The sequence below is a fragment of the Arvicanthis niloticus genome, chromosome 3 (assembly GCF_011762505.2).
Source record: "Arvicanthis niloticus isolate mArvNil1 chromosome 3, mArvNil1.pat.X, whole genome shotgun sequence".
In the NCBI taxonomy this organism is placed as follows: Eukaryota; Metazoa; Chordata; class Mammalia; order Rodentia; family Muridae; genus Arvicanthis; species Arvicanthis niloticus.
Genome location: NC_047660.1, coordinates 134254885 through 134276308, shown reverse-complemented (window position 1 = coordinate 134276308; position 21424 = coordinate 134254885). Strand labels below are relative to the sequence as shown.

At 40.5% G+C, this 21424-nt stretch overlaps 1 protein-coding gene across 2 annotated transcripts in view; it reads right to left on the bottom strand.

Annotated features, from left to right (window-relative positions):
* Positions 1-65: 65 nt before the first annotated feature.
* Positions 66-21424, bottom strand: part of Hibch (3-hydroxyisobutyryl-CoA hydrolase) — a 66327-nt gene continuing 44968 nt past the window's right edge. The window contains exons 8-14 of one of the 2 annotated variants that reach the window (XM_034499177.2): positions 15138-15283; positions 12825-12911; positions 10603-10661; positions 9830-9911; positions 6668-6787; positions 3931-3964; positions 66-670 (exon numbers count right to left, since the gene is read on the bottom strand). In XM_034499177.2, the coding sequence (XP_034355068.1) occupies positions 555-670; positions 3931-3964; positions 6668-6787; positions 9830-9911; positions 10603-10661; positions 12825-12911; positions 15138-15283 (644 nt within the window). In that variant the 3' untranslated portion in view covers positions 66-554. The remainder of the gene's footprint in view (positions 671-3930; positions 3965-6667; positions 6788-9829; positions 9912-10602; positions 10662-12824; positions 12912-15137; positions 15284-21424) is intronic. The other variant, XM_076931935.1, reaches the window with a different exon arrangement.

Below are 21424 nucleotides of genomic sequence, written 5' to 3'. Positions count from 1 at the left end.
CAGTATTGTTTTAAAATACGTTCATGTTTAGAGAAGGAAAATTTATAAAGCACTAACATACCCCCTTCAAATTTCAGGATCTTTATTTTTGATAATCTGTACATAAGTTGGTTAATTAATATATGAACTAGAAGTAAAAGTTAACATCTTAATGAGAAATAAACTCAAGATTCTCTGGAGCTCTTGAAAATTTCTTCTAAACCAGGGACCAGCAAACCATTTCTGATGAAGATCACAGTAGAAACTTTACCTGAGGTGCTGCGGGTCACAGAGCCTGTGCCGTGGCCACATAGAGAGGCAGCCTAGAGAACAAGCTCCGCTACAGTGCAGAGAGTTCCATAAAACATTAGTGTTTGAACCTCAGCTGTTATAGCATGAAAAGTTATAAACACTGGTGCTTAAACTTTGGGCCACCACTGTATTATGAAACATTAGAATTCCCAATCATTTAAAAATGAGAAAACCATTTCCAGCTTGCAGGCTGCATGAAAATGGGCAAGATGTGAGGCCTGGCCTCTGTGCTTGGTGTGCTGATGCTTGCTCTAAAATAAACCTCAGAATTTCAAGTCATTGCTTCCCAGAGATTTAAAATAACTATTCAAATCTTCATCAGTAACATCTTTTAGATCAGCTGGTTTCCATTTTGGAGTCTGGTCTTTGTCAATGAGAACTGTCAAAAAAAGGTAGAGACATTAGCACATCTTTTTCTGCTATTACCAGATTTAATTACTAAACTAACAACTGTATCTTACTAGGCATATTTTTCTATAGCACATTTTTTTCTGTAAAGTTTATGATTTAATAAAACTGAATGAACCAATCTGGCAGCTCAAACATTCCTCTCCTATCCTCAGAAAAAACTATAAATAAAATCTCCATGTTACAGATAGCTAAACATAGTATTGGTACAGGTAAGAGGACAGGGCCAGGCTTTTAACCAGGTTTTGAGAGGAAAATTAATTACTTTAGGTAGAGGAAAGGAGATTTTATACATAATTAAATGTAGACATTGCCCTTCTATCAAATCCTCTAGTATAGATAGCTCTGAATTAAAACAGCTACCACCAGACTACATTAGGTAATCGCCAAATCTATTCATATTTCAGTATCGACATCACTCAGGATAGCCACAATCTATCCCCAGAGGATTCTAAGTGTGAGTAAATCTATAAGTACTTTAAAAGATAAAGAGAATGCTTATTTTCTAGTGTTAGCGCACTACAGTTACACACATGCTATTCAAGAGCCTGGATGAAGGGTGTGCAGAAGTTCCATGCTGTTCCTCACAAGTCCATGTGACCTATAAGTACTCGTGTATCTACACTTGAAAACAGTGAGGAAAGCACTGTTACGGCAGCACACCTCAGACATGCCTAATAGATATAACTTTAATGAAGGGAGTGGGGGAATGAGTTTGCTTTGTTGTTTGGTGGTGGTAATAGAGGAATTAAACCTTGGGCTTCATGTACCCTGGGCAAGCATTCTGTCACTAGGCTATATTCCCATCCTTAAATACATATATTCTATAGACAATTAGAAAAACCCAAATTCAGTCTGGAGCATTAGGCATTTGGAGCAGTAATCTGGGAACCAAGGAGCAGGATGTCTTGTTGGCTAGAGAAAGCTTTATACACAGTTAAATGTGGATACTGGAGAAGTGTTTTGTTTAGTTTTGAGACAGCTGGGGACTTATGGATATGCAACCAGCTTTCTATGGGATGCTGTATGTTTGTCTGCTGTGGGATTCTGAAGCAAATCAGAAATGGGTGATTTCCAACCTTCCAACCTAAAGCTTGTATTTCTTAGCCAAAAAGACTAGTCCTGGGCCATTTTTCTATAGAATCTGGCTGGCACTGTCTACCTCCTTGAGATTCTATCAAAGGACACAGGAGAGCGCACCAAGCAAATCTGTGCTTCGTGTGCTCCTGGGAGGTTACAAGTGCTGTCTGTGCAGGAAGTACAGTGCAGCAGGACCAGGGCTTCAAACCCTTGGCTCTGCGAACATAGTTCATTTTTATCTTCTGTAGCCAGAAAGCAGTTCATCCTAGATGTTAAATGTAAGAATGTTTAACAATCATCTCCCTAATTTGCTAAATTATTTTATCTAATTTGCTGACATATTTTTTATGGTTAGCGTTAGCAAATTGCAGCAAGAATACTAAAGAGTTTTACCCAGAACAGATGTTGCTCTCTGAATAAGAGTCTATGTGGAAACAAGAGGCAACATTTTTTCTCTCACAAAAAAAAAAAAAAAAAAAAAAAAAAGTAGTTTGAGCCAGGCCTGGTGGTGCATGGCAGTGATCCCAGCACTCAGGAAGCTGACTAGCCTGACCTATACAATAAAACCTTATCTCATGATAAAAGTTGTTTTTCAATTTTAGAAATAAAAGCAGCTTGGTATTTGTTTTTTGTTGATGTTGTTATTGTTGGTACTTTTTTGTTTTTATTTTGGAAACAAGTATCTCCATTTTGTGGTTCTAGCTGGCCTGGAACTCACAGAGATCCATATGGCTCTGCTTCTTGAGTGCTGGGATTAAAGGTGTGCACCACCACATTCCACAGGTACTTGCTTTTCAATTCAACATTCCAATGTTGACTGACTTCAACTCCTTTTTCCTTAAGTAACTGAAAATATTTATCTAAAATATCTAAATATATTTTGTATTTGCATAGTTAACAAATACTTTAGTAATAACTCTTAAGCAGTATAAATCTCCTGAGAGCAGGGACCACAATTTTGACCTGCATGCATCAAAAACCCATAGGGAATTAGTAGAAAAGATGCATACTGTTTTAATCCATACAGCCACCAGCTTGGACTCAACCCCATGAGTCTTCCAAAATGACTACACCCTATGTTCACTGGTACATCATGCTACAAATTGAGAGAATTCTACAGTAACAATAGGAATTTACCAAATCTCAGGGTGTAAAAGACAGACTCTTTTACTCAGAGAAAATTTTCTGGGGTTAGAGAGTATATAGGTCAGTGGGAGAACTTGCACACACACAGGCACAAGCACAAACACTCCATTAAAATGATTAATAAAAAGAAAATTGGTCAGGTTGGGAAGCAGAGGCAGGAAAAGACATGAAACATTTATCCAAAAGAAAACAACTCATTTTATAGAAGGAACAATAGCTCTTTATAAACCTAAGAACTATTCATAAAAAGAATGGTTACAAATTTGCTAGAGAAAAATAACATCCTTTTTCTAAATTGCTGCCTTGAGATGAGTGAAAATGTAAAGTATAATGTCCCTTGCACTCGCCCAGTGATGCTAACTGCCTACACATCAAGGAGGTGGGTGGTAGGCTCAGACACTGCCCACTCATACCAGAACAGCACAAAGGAAGGAGGAGGGAGGGACAGCTGAGAGCCCTCTGGTTCAGAATGGATACACCTTTTAAAAACAGCAGGGCATAGTTACAAGTTACAAGATTCCATGAGCAGAAGGGCAGGGCCTGACACAAACATGAGAGAGCAGTAGCTGTGTACAGGAAGGGTCTGACACAAACACACATCAGAGAATAGTGCTGAGATATGAATGTGAAACAGTTTTAGAGATACCTTCCTATGTTACACACACACGGGGGGTGGGAGACAGAGACAGAGGGAGGGAGGGTGGGGGGGGAGAGAGAGAGAGAGAGGGAGGGAGGGAGGGAGGGAGGGAGAGAGAGAGAGAGAGATAGAGAGAGAGAGAGAGAAAGAGAGAGATATTCCTATGTTACACACACACGGGGGGGGGAGACAGAGATAGGGGGAGGGAGGGTGGGGAGAGAGAGAGAGAGAGAGAGAGAGAGAGAGAGAGAGAGAGAGAGCATTCTAAAAGTATAATTTGCACTAAAGCACTAAAACATCCATTGAAGTTAACAGAATGCTCACATCTGCCTCCCAACAGTCAAGCAGTACAGACACCTGTCACTTACCAGCTCTAACACCTTCATGAAAGTCATGACCTTCCTGAAACAAAGAGTGGATGGATTAAGTGTGGACCCTTGTTCCTGTGCTCTCTCCTCTGTCCACCTTGGCCTTTCACAATGGCAATGCTGATCACAACACTCAGAGTCTAGACCCCTACAGACAGCTCACTTCAAACCACCTCCAACTTGCTCCAGCAAGCCCATAGATCACATCTTTGCTGCTGCTCAGGTTGGTGCATCCCGTGAGTGTCTCTACTGGTGTTGACATTATGTTCTTTTTCCGGCCAGGCTCTGAGATGGCCACTTGCTCTGGAAAATGCTTTCAGCCTTCAAACCTTTATACTATTCTAGCAAATTCCCCACACTACTTGCATCCTTGGTTTCCTATTGGAAAATTTAGGAGTGTGAACATTTTCATTTAAAATTCATAACTTAGAATTGTCTCAAACAGGCAAAGAAAACTGCCCATGGTCTATGTCTTCCCCATTCTCAAGGTAATGATTAACTATTTCAACTTTCTCAACTTCTATTCTCACTCACTCTCTGCTTCTATCACAATCAGGTAAGGACTTAACCGTCATTAGGAAAAGGGAACCTTTCTGACATGCTGTTTTTGCATCAAGATCCCTGCAGCTGATGTGGCCTCTAGTCTCTTCTCCTTTTCAAGACTATAGGGAGGGACACCTTCCTTTTGAGGGTTCCGTCATGCCTACATCCCAGTCCACACCTCCTTTGCCGTCCCAAGAGCTTTTCTTGAGAAGGGGTTCCACAGCTCTCTCCTGGTACCATCTCGGGAAGCTGCAGGACTAAGTGGCTGAGTACATGCAGTTCAAATGCCTGGAACTACTTACTACACAGTGACCATGTTACCTTGGTATGTATTTTCCTTTATGAAGTGGCCACATCAGTTCATAATGAGATGATTTAAACCTGTGTCAGAAGGGTGCAGCGGTGTGCTAAGTGCTTAGTGAATGTTGTTGTTAGTTCACCTACAATAATTCCATCCTTCACGATCCTGGTCTAGTATCTTCCATCTTACAAATAAACCTCACAGTCTCCAGCTCTGGTTTTGTTTTGTTTAAGAAAAGCTGTATACGTGTAATCTCGTCATTTCTTCATAGCCTATCTGCTTCATCTTACCTTCAATTTATGGCTCTAATGGCCGCCTCTACCATTCTGGAAGGGCTTGCCAAAACTCACTAAGTAATTATAAACTATCCTCTTAGTGTTACCTAGCTTCTCATAGACTTGGGCATGTTATATTTTCATTCTCATACAATTTTCGTAATTTATTTCCTTTGTGATCCAATCATCACTCAACAGGGTGCAGTTGGGCTTCTAAGACCCTGTATATTTTCTACCACAGTTGATTATTAGTTCTATTCCATTGTGGTTAGAAAGAGCATAAGAAATTACTTCAATTTTCTTTTATTTGTTGAGACTTGCATTGGATCACAAAATATGGCCTACTTGGGGCAAAATTCCATAGGCTACTGAAAAGAATGTGTTCTCTCTAGTGTGTGGGTTCAATATTCTGCAGATAGCAGGCCCATTTGATGTTGTTTAGACCCAATAATTTCTGTTTTATTTTTTAGGTGGTATGTCCTTTGGTGAAAGTGGGGTGATAAAGTCACTTACTATTAATGTGTTAGGGTTTAAGTCTAGTAGCATTTGTTTTGTGAAATTAGGTGCAGCAAGATTGCTGTATGTGTGTTTAGAGCTATACTGTCTTCTCAATGGACTGTTCCCCTATCAGTATGATGAGATCTTCTTTGTGGGTCTGTTGTTTCCTGTCTGTGTGGACTGAACGGCTGCAGGCACCCTGTCACCGTAACATCTCTACCTCCACTCGTAATGGGTGTCTCTTGGAAGCAGCAATGCTGGGTCCCGTCTGAACAGAGTCGGCTGTGTCTTTGACTGGGGAGCTGACATCACTGATACTTAGCTACTGCTGATGTGTGTGTACTGATTCCTGTCATACTGTTGATTTCGTGGTGTTTGTTTTCTTCATGCCCCTTTGAATAACCACTGATGTAACATTAACTTGTGCCCTGTCACCTCCTGGCTATACTTGTCTTTCTTTTCAGTCTAAAGTAGTCCTTCCAGTTTCCTCTGAAGGGCTGACTTGGTGGTCACGAATTACTTTCACCTGCTTTTATTGTATAGCTTTTTTTTTTTTTTGTCATCTATTATGCAAGATTTTTTTTTTTTTGCTGGGCAAACAATCTGGGTTGACACCTGTGGTCTCTCATTGGCCCAAGCCTGTCTGACTTTTAAAGTCTACACTGCAAATTGGGCTGTATTGTGATGACCCGCCCTTTCCCTGAGACTTGCTCCTTCTCTCTTGTAGCTCTCCCTATCTTTTCTACTACTTTGTCCCTTTAGTGCTCTGACTGGTATATGATGTGGGAAATTTTTTTGGTCGTATTTGTGGTCTGTATGGCTCTTTTAGCCCAGATGGCATCTCCCTAGACTTGGAAATATTTCTTTTGTGATTTTATTAAGTATACGTTCTATACCTTTGATCTGCTTTCTTCTTTTTTGATGCCTGTAATTAATTTATAAATTTGGCTCAGAGGTCCTGCATGTTCTTCATGATTTTTTAAAAGATTGATCAATTCTTTTACCTTTTCTTCAAGTCTTGATAATCCATCTTGCATTTCCTTATTCTATTCTGAATTTTACATGTTCTACAATGACTTTCCTAACTAGAAAATAACAATATTCTATATAAAATTCTTACCATACACGCTTGAGTTAACCGATATTCCATGGTCAGTACCTCTTGCAAGGTCTTTGAAGAGCCCTCTATGAGCTGCCTTAGTGTGATCTTTAGTGATGTTGGAGACATTTTACTAATTACCTTTGAAGAAAAAAAAAACATTCTTTGTTACCCAACTGCTTCTTTGCTGTACGTAACAAGCTACCTTACGTTTCTATGTAAGCCATATTAAAACCTGCATCATAGAACTTCTTTTATGTGCCAAAGACTAATAGAAAACAATGCCTCATTTTAGCCCTGCCAAAGCAGGAAGTAAGTGTTCTAACCCACTACACAAGTACTTCAGGTCATCCCACAAATGGAATAAACTTATAATAATCAAATAAACCTACATTTTTATTTGCCTAGCGTAAGCTAAGTAAAGATTACATTTAAGCAAAATACACATTAATAAGACTGTCATACTGACCCTTCAACTACTCTGCCAAGCCACGTGTTTTGAATTTAAAGATCGAATCACTAGTGTTCACAGTCACACTATGACTGTGACCACCTGTCTCATACATGAGGCCATCCCAGAACTGCAATCTCCTTCATAACTGTACATAGTTTTCAGGTTGATTGTTGCCTGAATGGCTAAAAGGTTCAAACTGAGTTCAATGAATTTCCATTTCAAATTCCATGTTTTTCTTTTTAGAATATTATTTGTTTTTCAGTTTTGCATGTGTATTTCTTGATTATAATCTACCCCCATCTTCTTAATCCCTCTCCCCCAATGAACACTCCTCTTTCCAACAAGCAACAATTCTTTTTACGTCCATGTCTTTTTTATGTGTGTGGTCCACTGAGCTTAGTTAGGGCTGCCTTCATGCAGAACATGGCAGGGACTGGGGGGAGGTATTACTTGGGCCAGGCAATTTCCCAGTGGCTACGGCACTGAGGAATATGACTCTCCTCTCTCAAGCAACTATTAACTACAGATAGCTTTCCAAAGAGTGGGGGTGTGGGGGGCCTCAGGAACTCCTCCCCAACCCACGACAGAATAGTGATGGGCCCATTCTGTACAGGTGTTTTTCAGGTACAAAGTTCTGTGTTCTCTGTAACATCCTCATGTCTGTCTATGAATACTCAAGGAACAAAGTGGAGGGGACAGTATCTGACTTAGCACTTGCTGAAGCTTACAGTTGAGCACTGTGTAAGAGAAAGTTCAGAAGATGACAGTAGTCTGCCTACAGCCACAGTGCTAGTGAAGAGAGGACAATGATAAAAGGCTGTTAAGAAGCTGCATCTTTGAAGAATGCATTCTTCTGACCTAGGCCTTCAGGATATTATCTCATGTTCTGGTCCTGACTCCTCCAGGTTCTTCCCTGATGGCTGTAAGCATTGAGGCTGATGACACCATCACAGCAATCTGTACCATGTGCCACTCTTGGTGGGCATACAAAAAAACCATTTGCCGACATAGCCCGTCTTTTCTTTAATGGGAACACACCCACATTATCTCAGGTAAGCACTTGAAAGGACATCACTATGCTAAAGTCCCCTTTCCAGTATACTGCCTGAGGTGTGTAAGCCAGCACCCACTCCTCAGCACCCCATTGCAGTTTGCTGCTCACATAGTCCATTTTCAGTTTCATAAAATGGAAAAATAACTTTCTCTTTTTGTATGTCTTCTGTTGGCTACCCAGTAATAAAAATGGCCACTTAAAGCCCCATTTACTCACACTTATAATGTTCCTGGAAATAATGGGAAAAAAAGCATCATTTAAGAAGCTTGCTACCCTGATGTTTGGTGGCCTGTTAACTCCTGAATGCTTCTTGCATACAACAGACCACACTTAGGGGAGTATGAGTGCTGGGTATTGAACCTGGGTCCTCTGGAAGAGCAACAAATGCTCTTAATTGCTGAGCCATACCCCCAGCCTGTCAATGGGGAATTTATTAAGCACAGTTCTCTCAGATTAGGCAAATGCTTTAATATGTTTAATCCCACTTCCTGAGGGGGGTGTTAAGATCATTTCTTGAATAAGGAAGCTGAGCCCTGGTGTAAACGGGTCTAAGTGAAAGCTGAAACCCAAACTCAAGGTTTCTAGCTCCAAAGCCCACTTCTGTATAAAGAACAGCAGCAATACCACAGAGAAGTCCAAAGAAGACAGGAAGGGACATCACACTGGTATTAGACTGAAGTGACTAAAGCTTGTCTGTAACTTCGCCAGTAAGGAAGAACACAAAGAATTATAGCTTAAGAAGATTGTGACCTTAATTAAGAAGGGTCAAGGGGAAAGCTTTTAAGTTTCTTCCAAACATTTCTTAAGCTACTCTCCCAGCCATCTTTCTCCTTGCCTTATAATGAAGTCATTGGATTAGAATGCACTGAATCTGTAGACTGAGTAAAGCAATGACTTCTTCCAATGTCCTTCTCTATTATATTCAAAGGACATAAAACCAGCTTTGTATAGTCCTCAAAATCCAGCAGACAGACATAAGGTTTGGGTATTGTAGTGGGTCGGTCTAATGTTGCTTGTATTCTAATGCTAATTTGGAATCCCGAAGACTGACTGTCCCAAAGTGGAGAGAGTCACAGGGAGGACAAAGTGACCCTGCCTAAGTTAATTGTATTTGGTAAATAAATGTGCCAATGTGCCAACAACCAATAGCTGGGCAGAAGAGACATAGGTGGGGTTGATGTTTCCCAGGCTTAGAGAGAGAGGACCACAAGAAAGGAAGGAGAAGGAAGAAGCCACCATGGAATGAAGGGAAAACATGAAGGAGAGGAGAAAGGACAAGCCATCATGGGTTAGCTGAGCCATAAAGGCATGGCTTTGAAGGCTGTCAGTTGGAGTTAGGAGCAGCCCAGATGAAACATAGCAAGTAATACCTTGGGTTATTGATAGGGAAGTAGATTCTAACAGCGCGGAGGGTAGGAAGCTGCTGTACTGCTTAAGGCATACTAAAAATAGTAAAGTTGTGAGTTTTTTATTCATATTCTTAGTAACCAAAGGTATGGTAGAAACAAATCCTGGGCTGGAATTTTAATATTTATTACTACAGGGTATATAGTCAAGTTTAGAAGAAATGCTCTCAAAGGCTTATTAGGATACCACCATGGACTACTGATACCCTTTAGACAGGCTTCCCTGTCCCAAGGTGTCCATAGTAAGGTGTCCATATGACAGGCATTACCTTCATCTGCTCTATGGCAAAAGGCGAACCATCTTGCCGTAAGTTTTCAATGATCTGTTCCACGGTATTGGCTGAAAAACAACTATAAAGAAATACAATTTTACTACTGACAAGTGATTTCCTATTTCTGAGTCACCAGTGAGCCTGTGCACTGTCTTTCCCCAAGCCCCACTTCAATAAGAAGACTATTCAATGTGCTTTGCAAGGGAGAAAATGCACACCACTTCCCAGGTGAGGGCATTTGTCATCTATCTACTACTAGTGCAAAATTAAATCTATTCTTGGCGTCTGGCTTGCTTTCATGCATCGCTAATACTTATATTTAAATACATGTCTACACTACAAAAACCTGATGCTTCAAACAGAGAGGACAGCACTGCCTCCCAGTCATTTCCATCTCCTCCTGTTCTCCCCTTAGGCTAGCAGGTAGGTTCTCAGATCACAGCACAAGGCCTTTTGCTAACTGGCTTAATACTACCTTCTATGAAGATGAGTGAAGACAAAAGGAAGTTAATCCAATTATTATCCTCTGGCCTTTCTTCCTGACTTTAAAAAGAGGTATTTTGCATTAAAATGAGTAAGCATGCAATGCTTATTTCCTCCCGGAAGAGTAGGTAGGATGTTACTTCCAAAGGTAAAAGAAAACAGAAGCATGATTGCCACCCATCTCAGACTGAGGGTACTGTCAAACACAGTGTAATCACAACCACCACAAATGGAGTCAAGAAGGCCTCTCCAAAGGGGCAGCACAGCCAAGACCTTCTGTTAAGTACCTGTTTATTTTGTCCATGTGTTCCTCAAATATGATAGATTTGTCTTGATCCATCTTGGACTGTTTGAAAAGAAGTAATTTGAAGTGACTCAACAAATTTAAAAACCCTTTAAAAGTTCTTCACGTTTAATGATACACTTTGTGACAGATTATCACTTTTACTCAAATTATATTTAACACTCTCTTAAATAACTGCCACCATATGTTCAAAATTCAGGAAATATGTACAACTACAGACAAGCTCTTGAAAGTGCCAAAGGCAAACACCCTTTTATTTTTTATCACCTAACTCTTTCTGTAAATCTAGTCTAGGATGGGAGACATGAACACTTGTCAAATATTTCCTCATGCTAAACCCCACTGCATGGCAGGCATCCCTGCAGCTCTACCTGCAGGGAGAGAAAAGGATGCACAAGTGCAGGAGGACTACAGCATTCAGAAGTCAGCCTTCATGGCTGCTCTACCTCTCAACCTGAGTCTCTTTTGTTCATACTTCTAGTTAATCTCTATTAGTTTAACCCTATGTTTTACATGGCATAACCCAAGTACCTTCGTATAAAGAAATGCCAGTTTACCAAAGTCATTCTTACAGGACAGAACACATGCTTTGTTGGCAGATGAGGCTGGATCATAGCAATGGGCAACTGGGTCTGAGTTTGGGTGCAGTATTTTTATTGACAGTATCATACAAAGCAGTCCTATTATAGCGTTTTAACACTGAAATCCAATCAACCTATGGCTTTAAAGCCTGCATATCACCCACATGTGTTTCTCCCTTCCTATACTTAAGAATCTAGCACTCTGAATGGTTCTGTTTATCTCTAGTAAGCTATGTGACATGTCTACAACAGCCGACCAGTGACTGAATGGTGAATGCCTTGATCAGGCAAGAACTTCCATGTGTTGGGAGAGCTCCCTGAGTGCCAGTGCTTGAGAAGACAATAGCAGACATTGGTTCTGCAAGCCTGAAGCTCAAAGGGACTACAGGTCTTCCACCTAGCATGCTGTCTGTCTTCTGAATAGAACCCCAACCATCCCTGCCCCTTGGCTAGACTTTATAGACCTTTGGGGGTTTAACTGCACTTATTAGAACGTGTAAGAAATTTCTGATTTTTTCCCCCCTGCTCCACACCAGTGTCCCTGTCTCTGTCCTGCCTCTATGTCTCTCCATCACCTCTTCCTTTTCTTGGTTCTTCATTTCTCCTACTATTTCCCTTATTCTTGCAGTGCTGAACATTCCACCCCTGTGCTATGCCCCACTCACTGCTAAGGTCTTCAGAAACTCATGGTTCCTTAAAGGGCTCTCTGAAGGACTCAGCTTGCTCCAGCTGGCTTCCCACACTGAAACATGATGGCAGTACAATCGTACAACTAAGAGCCTTCTTCTTTGAAGCTGCCATTATATTGATATCTCACGTGGACCTTTGTTTCCCTTCATTTTATGTCACTTCATGAATCTATACCTTTTTTCTTCCTTTACTACAATTTCGGTGAAATTTTAGGAAGAACCATGTATCTGATTGTGATTTTTAAGGATTCTTGGCCTCTCTCTCTCTCTCTCTCTCTCTCTGTCTCTCTCTCTCTGTCTCTCTCTCTGTCTCTCTCTCTCTCTCTCTCTCTCTCTCTGTCTCTCTGTCTCTCTCTCTCTCTCTCCCCTCTCTCTTTGTGTGTGTGTGTGCGCACCTTTTTCTACCTTTTCAGAGTTGAGGTTACAAGTGTATCATATCTAGCTTTACAAAAAACAAAAACAAAAACAAACAAACCCATAGGTGGACACTGGGGATCACATCAAAGTCCTGATATGCTTGTGCAGCAAGCACTTTACTGAGCTACCACCTCCCCAGCCCCCACTTTTGACCTTCTTAAGAAAACTTAGGTAACATAAGTAAGAAATTAAACATGGCAGCATATTTTATTATTAGCATTTCATTTTAGCAGCTCCACAATAGTCTGAACATTGAACCTGTCACAGAAATGCCACAGAGCACTGCAGAAGCTTTTGTAAAAGCTCCTTCCAAGGCTGAGCACTGAAGTTCAAAAGAGAAGCTGTACAGTTGCACAGGAGGAGGGCTGGTATCAGATGGCCATCTCAACACTAAAGCTCTGGTACTCTCAGCAAACCTCAAACTAAATGAGCCTCAATACGCCTTCTATATCCACAAACCAGTACTTACCACTGCTCACTGTTGACGCGGCATTCCCAGTGATTCAAAACCTACTTACCTTGGCGTGATAGCTTTCTAAGACACCTGCAACATCCTTAGCTGAAGGTGACTTCAAGGCTAACAACTCCTCCTCCAACACACGCAACTAAATGGAAAGAAAACAAGACATGGAACTCTACAGAAGCACAGAAAGGATCCTTGTCTTAGAATCCATGCTCTTTCCACATAACCCCTAAAAGAAACTTGGACGGCAGCTATGTACACATACTGCCACACAACAAATGCTACCTCTGAAGGATGGACAAGATGGGAAATGAAGGAGCGCCTGTGGTGTGGGACCAGCTTAGCATCCCTCCTTAAAAACCGAGACATGCAGCTGCCAAGCCTTCGAAACATCCCACGTATACATTTCAGTGTAAATTAACTTTAAGTAGCACTGTCAGATGACTTGGGTGGGACTCGGGTGGAAGGGTCCCCATAGACTCATAGATTTGAATACTCAGTAACCATGGAGTGGCAATATTAGGAGGCCTTGTTGGAGGAAGTCTGTCACTGTAGGTGGGACTTTGAAGTTTCAAATGCTCAAGCCAGGCCCAGTGTCTCTTCTTTCTTTGTGCCGCCTGCTGATCCAGATGTAGAGCTCTTGGCTCCTTCTCTAGCGCCATAACTGCCTACATGACACCATGCTTCTTGTCATGACAATAATTGACTAAACCTCTGAACCTACAAGCCAGCCCCAGCTAAATGTTGTTTTTTATAGCAGTTGCTGTGGCCACTGTGTCTCTTCACAGCAATGGAAACCTACCTAAGAAAAGGCACAAAGCCCACAGCCATCTCTGCCTAATGTGTATACATGGTCCTACGGCCACAGAGGACTTTCTAGTGCTTCTAAAACAATGCCAACAGTTTCCTGTCCAAGTGGGCAGTTAACTCGTGTGCCAATATTTCAACTGAAATGCCCCTTCTGGCAATGCTCACCTTAAGGCCAAACTTGAACCTGTAGGGAAAACCTATGGCTCTTTCTAAAAGGTAATTTTCTGTTTCAATCAAGCCCTTGTTTTGTACACACCCAATTATCTTCTGATTTTTGTAGGCCTTGAGAATGGATACATACCTGCTACAGGTAACATCCCGGGCAAGTTGACAGAGCAAGGCACAGGCAGTGAACCAGCTTTCTCCTGCCTTTGACTAAATTCCATTACAAAATCACCACTGTTCCTTTCAGAGAGGACAGTGGGACGACATGATAGATGCCCACTCAATGAGACCACAAACAACCACAACCTGGAGTGAGAGCTTAAAGTCCAACTGTGATGGAGGCTCATAACCATGGCTGGGGTAACCTCCATATATTTTGTAGAATATGTAGTGTGAGGGAAACACCAAGGTTTACAAAGCTGAAAATTTGTACCTTCTAAATATAAAGTAGATAAAGAGAACTGAACCAAAAAATACATTCATATGCTTTTTAACTACAACAATGGCTGGTAGACCAGAGAGGATGGGTCAGACTAGAGAATGGTAACATGCAATTGAACAATGGTTAGTGCAGTCTCTGGTATCAATGCCCTGCAGAGAAAAATCCTAGAAAGTGGGCAGGTGAACACAATGGGACACCCTATTTAGTGTAAGAAATTTTGATAAAAAGTTTAGCCATTCTAAGCACACAGACACACACACACACACACACACACACTCCCTCACAAAGCTTTGTTGAAAATGTTAATTATTTGGAATATGGTTACATGTCTATAATCCTAGCACTTAGGAGACTGAGAACAGGAGGATCAGGAGTTCAAGATCAGGCCAGACAATATAATGAAACTATCTAATTTATATTACATGTCAGTTATTAACCTAACCATATAATATACATTTCCAAATATCATTTTTTAACATTTCTTCCTTTATTCTAGAACATTCTTTCCTCAAAATTAAAACACTCATCATTTTACTATATAAATTTTGGCTTTACATACCAGATTTTTTTAAAAGTTGGGCACTATTTTGTTCTTAACGCTTTATGTTTAGAAATATCCACTGAAGGTACCAGCTCGGGTACCATTAGTTTTGTTTTGCTTGTGGAATCTGAGAGACAGAAAGCTTAGGCACCTTGCCCAGCATGGTGATAGGAACCTACACTAATGTTCTCAGCTCTAGAAAGGTGAGGGCAGGACAATCTTGAGTTTCCATTCAGCTTGGACAGTGTGTCTGAGGAAAGGGAAAGTAGGGAGTGTGGGTAGGGTAGGGTGGGGGTTAAGTACTTTCTCCACAGTCGCATAGCTAAAGCAATAAATTTAGCATTCACACCCATACTTATCAAAAACCTGTGATCATCTCAACCACTCCCAGCAAACATCCAAACAATTACCTTTTCCGAATCTACAAAGTGTGTGGCAATTCCTGCTCTGTGCACATCTCTTCCTTTTAGTCTGAATCCTGTCAGTGCAAGGAAATAACCCAGTTTTCCTTGGAGTCTTGGCAAGAAATATCCTCCACCCACATCAGGAAATAGTCCTGCAATTAAGTATAGCAAAAAGAATAATTCAAACAGAAAGTAGAGATAGTATCTTACACTCACTTAGCCATTTCTGTACAGACTGTGAATCTGTACAATGAATATTAAGTTATATGTTATACAATGAACCAAAAATCACAAAAATGTTATGAATTATTAACTTAGTTTAGAAAATTTCAAAATCCTTGCATCTTATTGCTCTAGACATTGGTAAAGTATGTGACTGTAGAATGTCTTGTATGTTAGGAGCTGCGGAACCAGATGGCTCACTGAGGACCTTGAGTTTGATCTCTAAAACTCATATTTAAAAATCCAAATGAGGCAGTATCTGTTGCAACCCCAAAGCTGGACAAGCAAACACCAGAGAGGTACCAGGGCCAGCTAGACTAGCTTGATGATGAGCTCCGGGCCAGTGAAGAGAGCTTGTCTCAAAACAAAAGGTAGATAGTCAGTCCCTAAAGAACAATACCTGATGCAACTGACAGAATATTTGCTTTCCAATGAGCATGTACAGAACAAACTAACAGCATGGTATTAATATGAGAGAGCCTTATAACATAACTCATAATGGCCTTGAACTTATGATCTCTTTTCTCAGCCGACAGCCCCCCTAGTACTACAATTACTGGTATGGGTTACCATGCCCAGGAAGTGTGATATTTTTAAACACAAATAGAGTCTTATTTCACATTTCTTAAAATCCTTTCAGTGGCTACATTTTCTCTTAGATTAAACATTCACCTTAACCCAGTCTTAAATGTCCAAACACTTTTCAGTTTCATCTCTCACAATCACACTCTAACCACAGCCATTCTGTCTTCATCTGCCGAGCACACACCTACTTACTAGAGCTTCAAGTGGCATACAGGAAGATTCTCCTAACCACATTCCCTTATCCTTTAAAGCATTGCCACAGCCCCTGACACACAATGAACACTTCTTTTTATCTCTCTTTCTACTTGGCTTGATCCCTGAGAGCTGCAGAGACTACACTTGCTATTAGGATGCCCACCTTATTTTCCTTGACCCCTGTGGCTTTAAATAACATTTGTGTGCTTTTTACTCTCTGTTATTGATGGAATTGCATCCCAAAGTCTGTATGTTGAAGCATTAGCCCACAATGTAACTGCATTATTTAAAGACGGGGCTTTGGATACATCATGTTGTAAGGGGGATACTCTAATCCAACAGAGCCATCTTTACAGGAAGAAACATCTTCACAGAGGCATGTGAAGATATGGCAAGGAGGTTGTCATCTAAAAGCCAAGGGAAAAGACTTAGGAGAAAGCAAGTTTGCTAACATCCTGATTTTGGCTTTCAGCTTTCAGAAATATGAGAATCAGTATGTCGTTTTAAACCAATCAGTCTATGCTTTTGTCAAAGAGACTCAAGTTGACAGTCTCAAACCTAGTTGTGCCTTTCCCCAATACCAAATGCTAGATCTCTCTTTACTAGGTTACACGGCTAGTAAATATCTCTACATGGCAAAAACTCAGCTCTGGACTTGAATCTCTTCAACTATGTTTCTTCCCTGATCAGCTTCTGCCCTGAAAGCACAAACTGAACAGTTTGGTGCTATCTCTAGTTATACCAGGTCTCCCCGTCTGAGGCTCACTTTAAGAACTCTTCACACTGTATGAGGAAAGGTTTTGAGCCTAAAGAAGGGATAAAAGAACTAAGTAGGAAAAACAGAGAGGCCCAAGAACACCAGCTCCACCAACTAGATAAAGAGCAAGGATCTGGGCTCCAGCAGACACAGAGGAAGGTCTTGCTTCTGTACTCAGAAGTATTCAACAGTAGCTTAACTCATTGTACCCATCCTACATGGAACCAAAACCAACCAAACCTTTGAATCTATCTAGATCAAAGGGGATTCCAAGCAACTTAGATTCATCCTAGAAGAAAGTGCATGAACATTTGTAAGAACTGAAAAAACTCAAAAACCAGTGTGACTGTGCATTCTTTTAATCCCAGCCATCAAGTGCAGGCAGGCTGGTCTCTAAATTTAAGGTCAGCCAGTACCAGTTAGGGATACATAATGTCAACAAAAAGAAAGGGTGGAGGTAGATGCAGAACAAACTAGAGGAAGGAAAAAGAAAACAAAATAAAACAACAGAAACTCTTCAAAAGTATCCAGCACCCTACAAAAGTAGAGTTGCCCTTACGACCGAATAAAAAATTACTACCTGTCTTTGTTTGGATCTCTACCACTACAATGAAATACCAATGACCAAAATCAAGTTGTGGAGGAAAGGGTTTATTTTATTTGGCTTACACTTCCACAGCACTGTTCATCATTGAAGGAAGTCAGAACAGGAACTCAAACATGGCAGGAACCTGAAAGCAGGAGCTGATGCAAAGACCATGGAGGGTGCCACTTACTGGGTTGCTCTTCATGGTTTACTCAGTCTGCTTTTTCATAGAACCCAGCACCACCAGTCCAGGGATAGTACCACTCACAACAGGCTGGGCCCTCCCACATTAATTGGAAATTAATGAAATTAAGAAAATACCCTACAGGCTTGCCTACAGCCCCATCTAATAGAAGTATTACCTTCATCGAGGCTCCCTCCTCTTAGATGACTTTAGCTTGTATCATGTTGACATAAAATTACATAACACACTAGCATCTAGTAGTGCAAATCTTTGGTCCCAGCACTTAGGAGGCAGAGATAAGAAGATCTGAGTTCAGCACCTGTGTAGTCCACATAGACCCTATCTCAAAGACACAAAACAAAACAAGACCTAGACATCTAACATGGCAGGAAAATACAATGCACAGTGAGACTAAATCCATTGAAACTGACATAAATGTAAGAATTCACTCATACATTCAAAAAATATAGAGACAGAGAAGTTACATTTTTAGCAAGTCAAATCCTATTTCCATAGATGAAACGAGATGAATGCGTACACTGAAAAACATTAGAAACACTAAGAACAGATTACTCTTTTCAGAGAGGAAAACGTTTAAAATGTAGAAGCAAAAACTAGACAAAAATAATTTTAAATGAACATAGAGCAGGGCTTGGTGCCTAGATCTATAGTTCTAGCTGCTGGGCAGACACAGAGGGACCACAGGCTCAAAGGCTACAGAATGGGCACCAGGCTGGCCTGAGTCACCTAAAACACTGTCTCAACATTTATAAAAAAAAAAAAAAATACTATTCCTCAGTGATAGAGCACTTGCCTTGGACTGTGAGGCCTTGAGTTCAATCTGATGCAACACACACACATACACACAAACACAAATGGATGGACACATGCACGCGTGTGCACACACAGGAACAGAGCATCTAACATTAGGTGTAAAAGATGAATCTGAAAAGGAAAGGACAGAAAAATATTTGAAGAGATAATTGAAAAAAAATTCCAATTTTGAGAGAATGAATGCAAGTAGCCAAATGAACACATACACATGAAAGATGAGCAGAACCACACCAAGAAATATTGTTATCAAATAGCCTAAAACCATTGGTTAAGGGAAAGTGTTAAGAACATCCTGAGACATGCAGACATATATTAACACAGGAAAAAAATAGGGATGAAAATCAATATTTCTACAGGAAATAATGTAAACTACAAGATGGTATCATAACTTCTCCAAAGTGCAGGAACTTTTTGGCTCAAAGCACAGCTATATACCAAGTCTGATAGAACACATTCAAATCATGTAATAGTGAGCATTTCACTCAAAAAAAACAAAAACCCACAAAAAACCAAACCAAAACAAAAACAAAAAACCCAACCAAATATAAAAACTAAGTTGAAATGTACTAACAAACTTGACCCATCGGGCACCATCACTTGGCCACACAGCTCTGTACCACAGAGCATCAGCTATGCATCCTTATGACCATGTGGCTGACCAGGAGCTGCAACCCAGAAGCACAGGAATGTCTCACCACATAGTATTTGCCAGGGAATAAAGCAGAATTCAAAATGTGGAGTGCAGTTTCTAACAAATATATAGAAAAAAAATCTGTTTTTTTAAAATGCCAATTAACCTGCTCTTGCCTGACAAGGAAAAAGAGCTGCAAATGAAAACTAAAGTAGATGAAAATAAGTGATAAACATCACACAAACCAAATCTAATATTTAAATTAAGATCAATACAGATGACAAACTTGAAATTAGAATGATCTTGGGGGGAAAGGAATGGCTAAGATCAAAAACTCAGGTGATAGTAGATGCTGGTGAGGATGCGGAGAAAGAGGAATGCTCCTCCATTGTTGGTGGGATTGCAGGCTGGTACATCTACTCTGGAAATCAGTCTGGTGGTTCCTCAGAAAATTGGACATAGCACTACCTGAGGACCCAGATATACCACTCCTGGGCATATACCCAGAAAATGCTCCAACATATAACAAAGATATATGCTCCACTATGTTCATAACAGCCTTATTTATAATAGCCTCTGCCACCTCTCTGCTCACCTTCATCAGACCTGTAGAGCCTGAACCAAACAGATTAGCTTCCCTTCCCCCACCAATCTTCCCGGCTTGCAGAGTCCTCTGAGACATCCCCAGCTGCCCTGAGCATTCTGCTATTACTGGTGGACCTCCATTCTCCTGCCACCTCTCTGCTTACCTTCATCAGACCTGAGACTCCAGAACCATACAGACCTATAGACCCTGAACCATACAGCCAGAGGATACCCATCAGAGGCCTGTCACACTGGGACCATCAAGGTTAATCCCCTTCTAAATACCTACTACAACAGAAACATTCAGGGACCAAAGCCATGAATGATGGCTACAGGCCCTTGAAAGAACACAAACAACCAAAGCCAGGGCAATATGACACCTTCAGAGCACAGCTACTCCACGACAGCAAGCCCCGGATAGCCTAACACAACTGAAGCAAAAACAAACAAACACAAACCTTAAATCCAATCTTATAAAGATAATAGAGGCCTTTAAAGAGAAAATGAATAAATTCCTTAATGAAATGCAGGAAAATACAATTAAACAGGTGAAGGAAATAAAACTGTTCAAGACCCGAAAATGGAAACAGAAGCAATAAAAAAACAAACAAACAAACAAAAAACCACAAACTGAGGGAACCCTGGCGACAGAAAACCTAGGGAAGAGAACAGCACCAACAGATACAAACATCACCAACAGAATACAGGAGATGGAAGAGAAAGTCTCAGACATAGAAGGTACAACTGAAGAAACTGATACATCAGTCAAAGAACTGTTAAAGCTAAAAAATTCCTTTAATACAAAACATTCAGGAAATCTGGGATACCAGGAAAAGACACAACCTAAGAATAACAGAAGGTGAAGATTCCCAGCTCCAAGGCCCAGATAATATTCTCAATAAAAATCATAGAAGAAAACTTTCCCATCCTAAAGAAAGAGATGTCTATAAATATACAAGAAGCTTAGAGAACATCAATCAGACTAGACAAGAAAAGAAAATCCTCCCACCACATAATAATAAAATCACCTCTGGGCAGTGGTGGCCCACGCCTTTAATCCCAACACTTGGGAGGCAGAGGCAGGCAGATTTCTGAGTTCAAGGCCAGCCTGGTCTACAGAGTGAGTTCCAGGACAGCCAGGGCTACACAGAGAAACCCTGTCTCGAAAAACCAAAAATAAATAAATAAATAAATAAATAAATAAAATCACTAAATATACATAACAAATTAAAGCAGCAAGGTAACAAAGGCAGACCTATCAGAATTACACTTACTTTCTCAAAAAGACACTCCAAAAACTAGAAGGGCTGAGACAGATATCTTGCAACATCTAGAAAACTACAAATGCCAACTTAGATTACTATACCCAGCAAAAATTTCTACCGTCATAGATGGAGAAAACAAGATATCTCAAAGCACATCCAAATCTATACAGTACCTATGCATAAATTCAGCCCTACAGAAAATATTAGAAGGAAACCTCCAACCCAAAGAAGACAACTAAATCCAAGGAAACACAAGAAATAAGTAACACCATACCAGTAAAAACAAGGGAAACACACACACACCCGACACTAACACCACCAACATCAAAATAACAGGAATCAACAATTACTGGATTCGGTTCTCCAGTAAAAAGACACAGGCTAACAAAATGAATGCAAAAACAGGATCCATCATTCTGCTACATACAAGAAATATACCTCGGCAATAA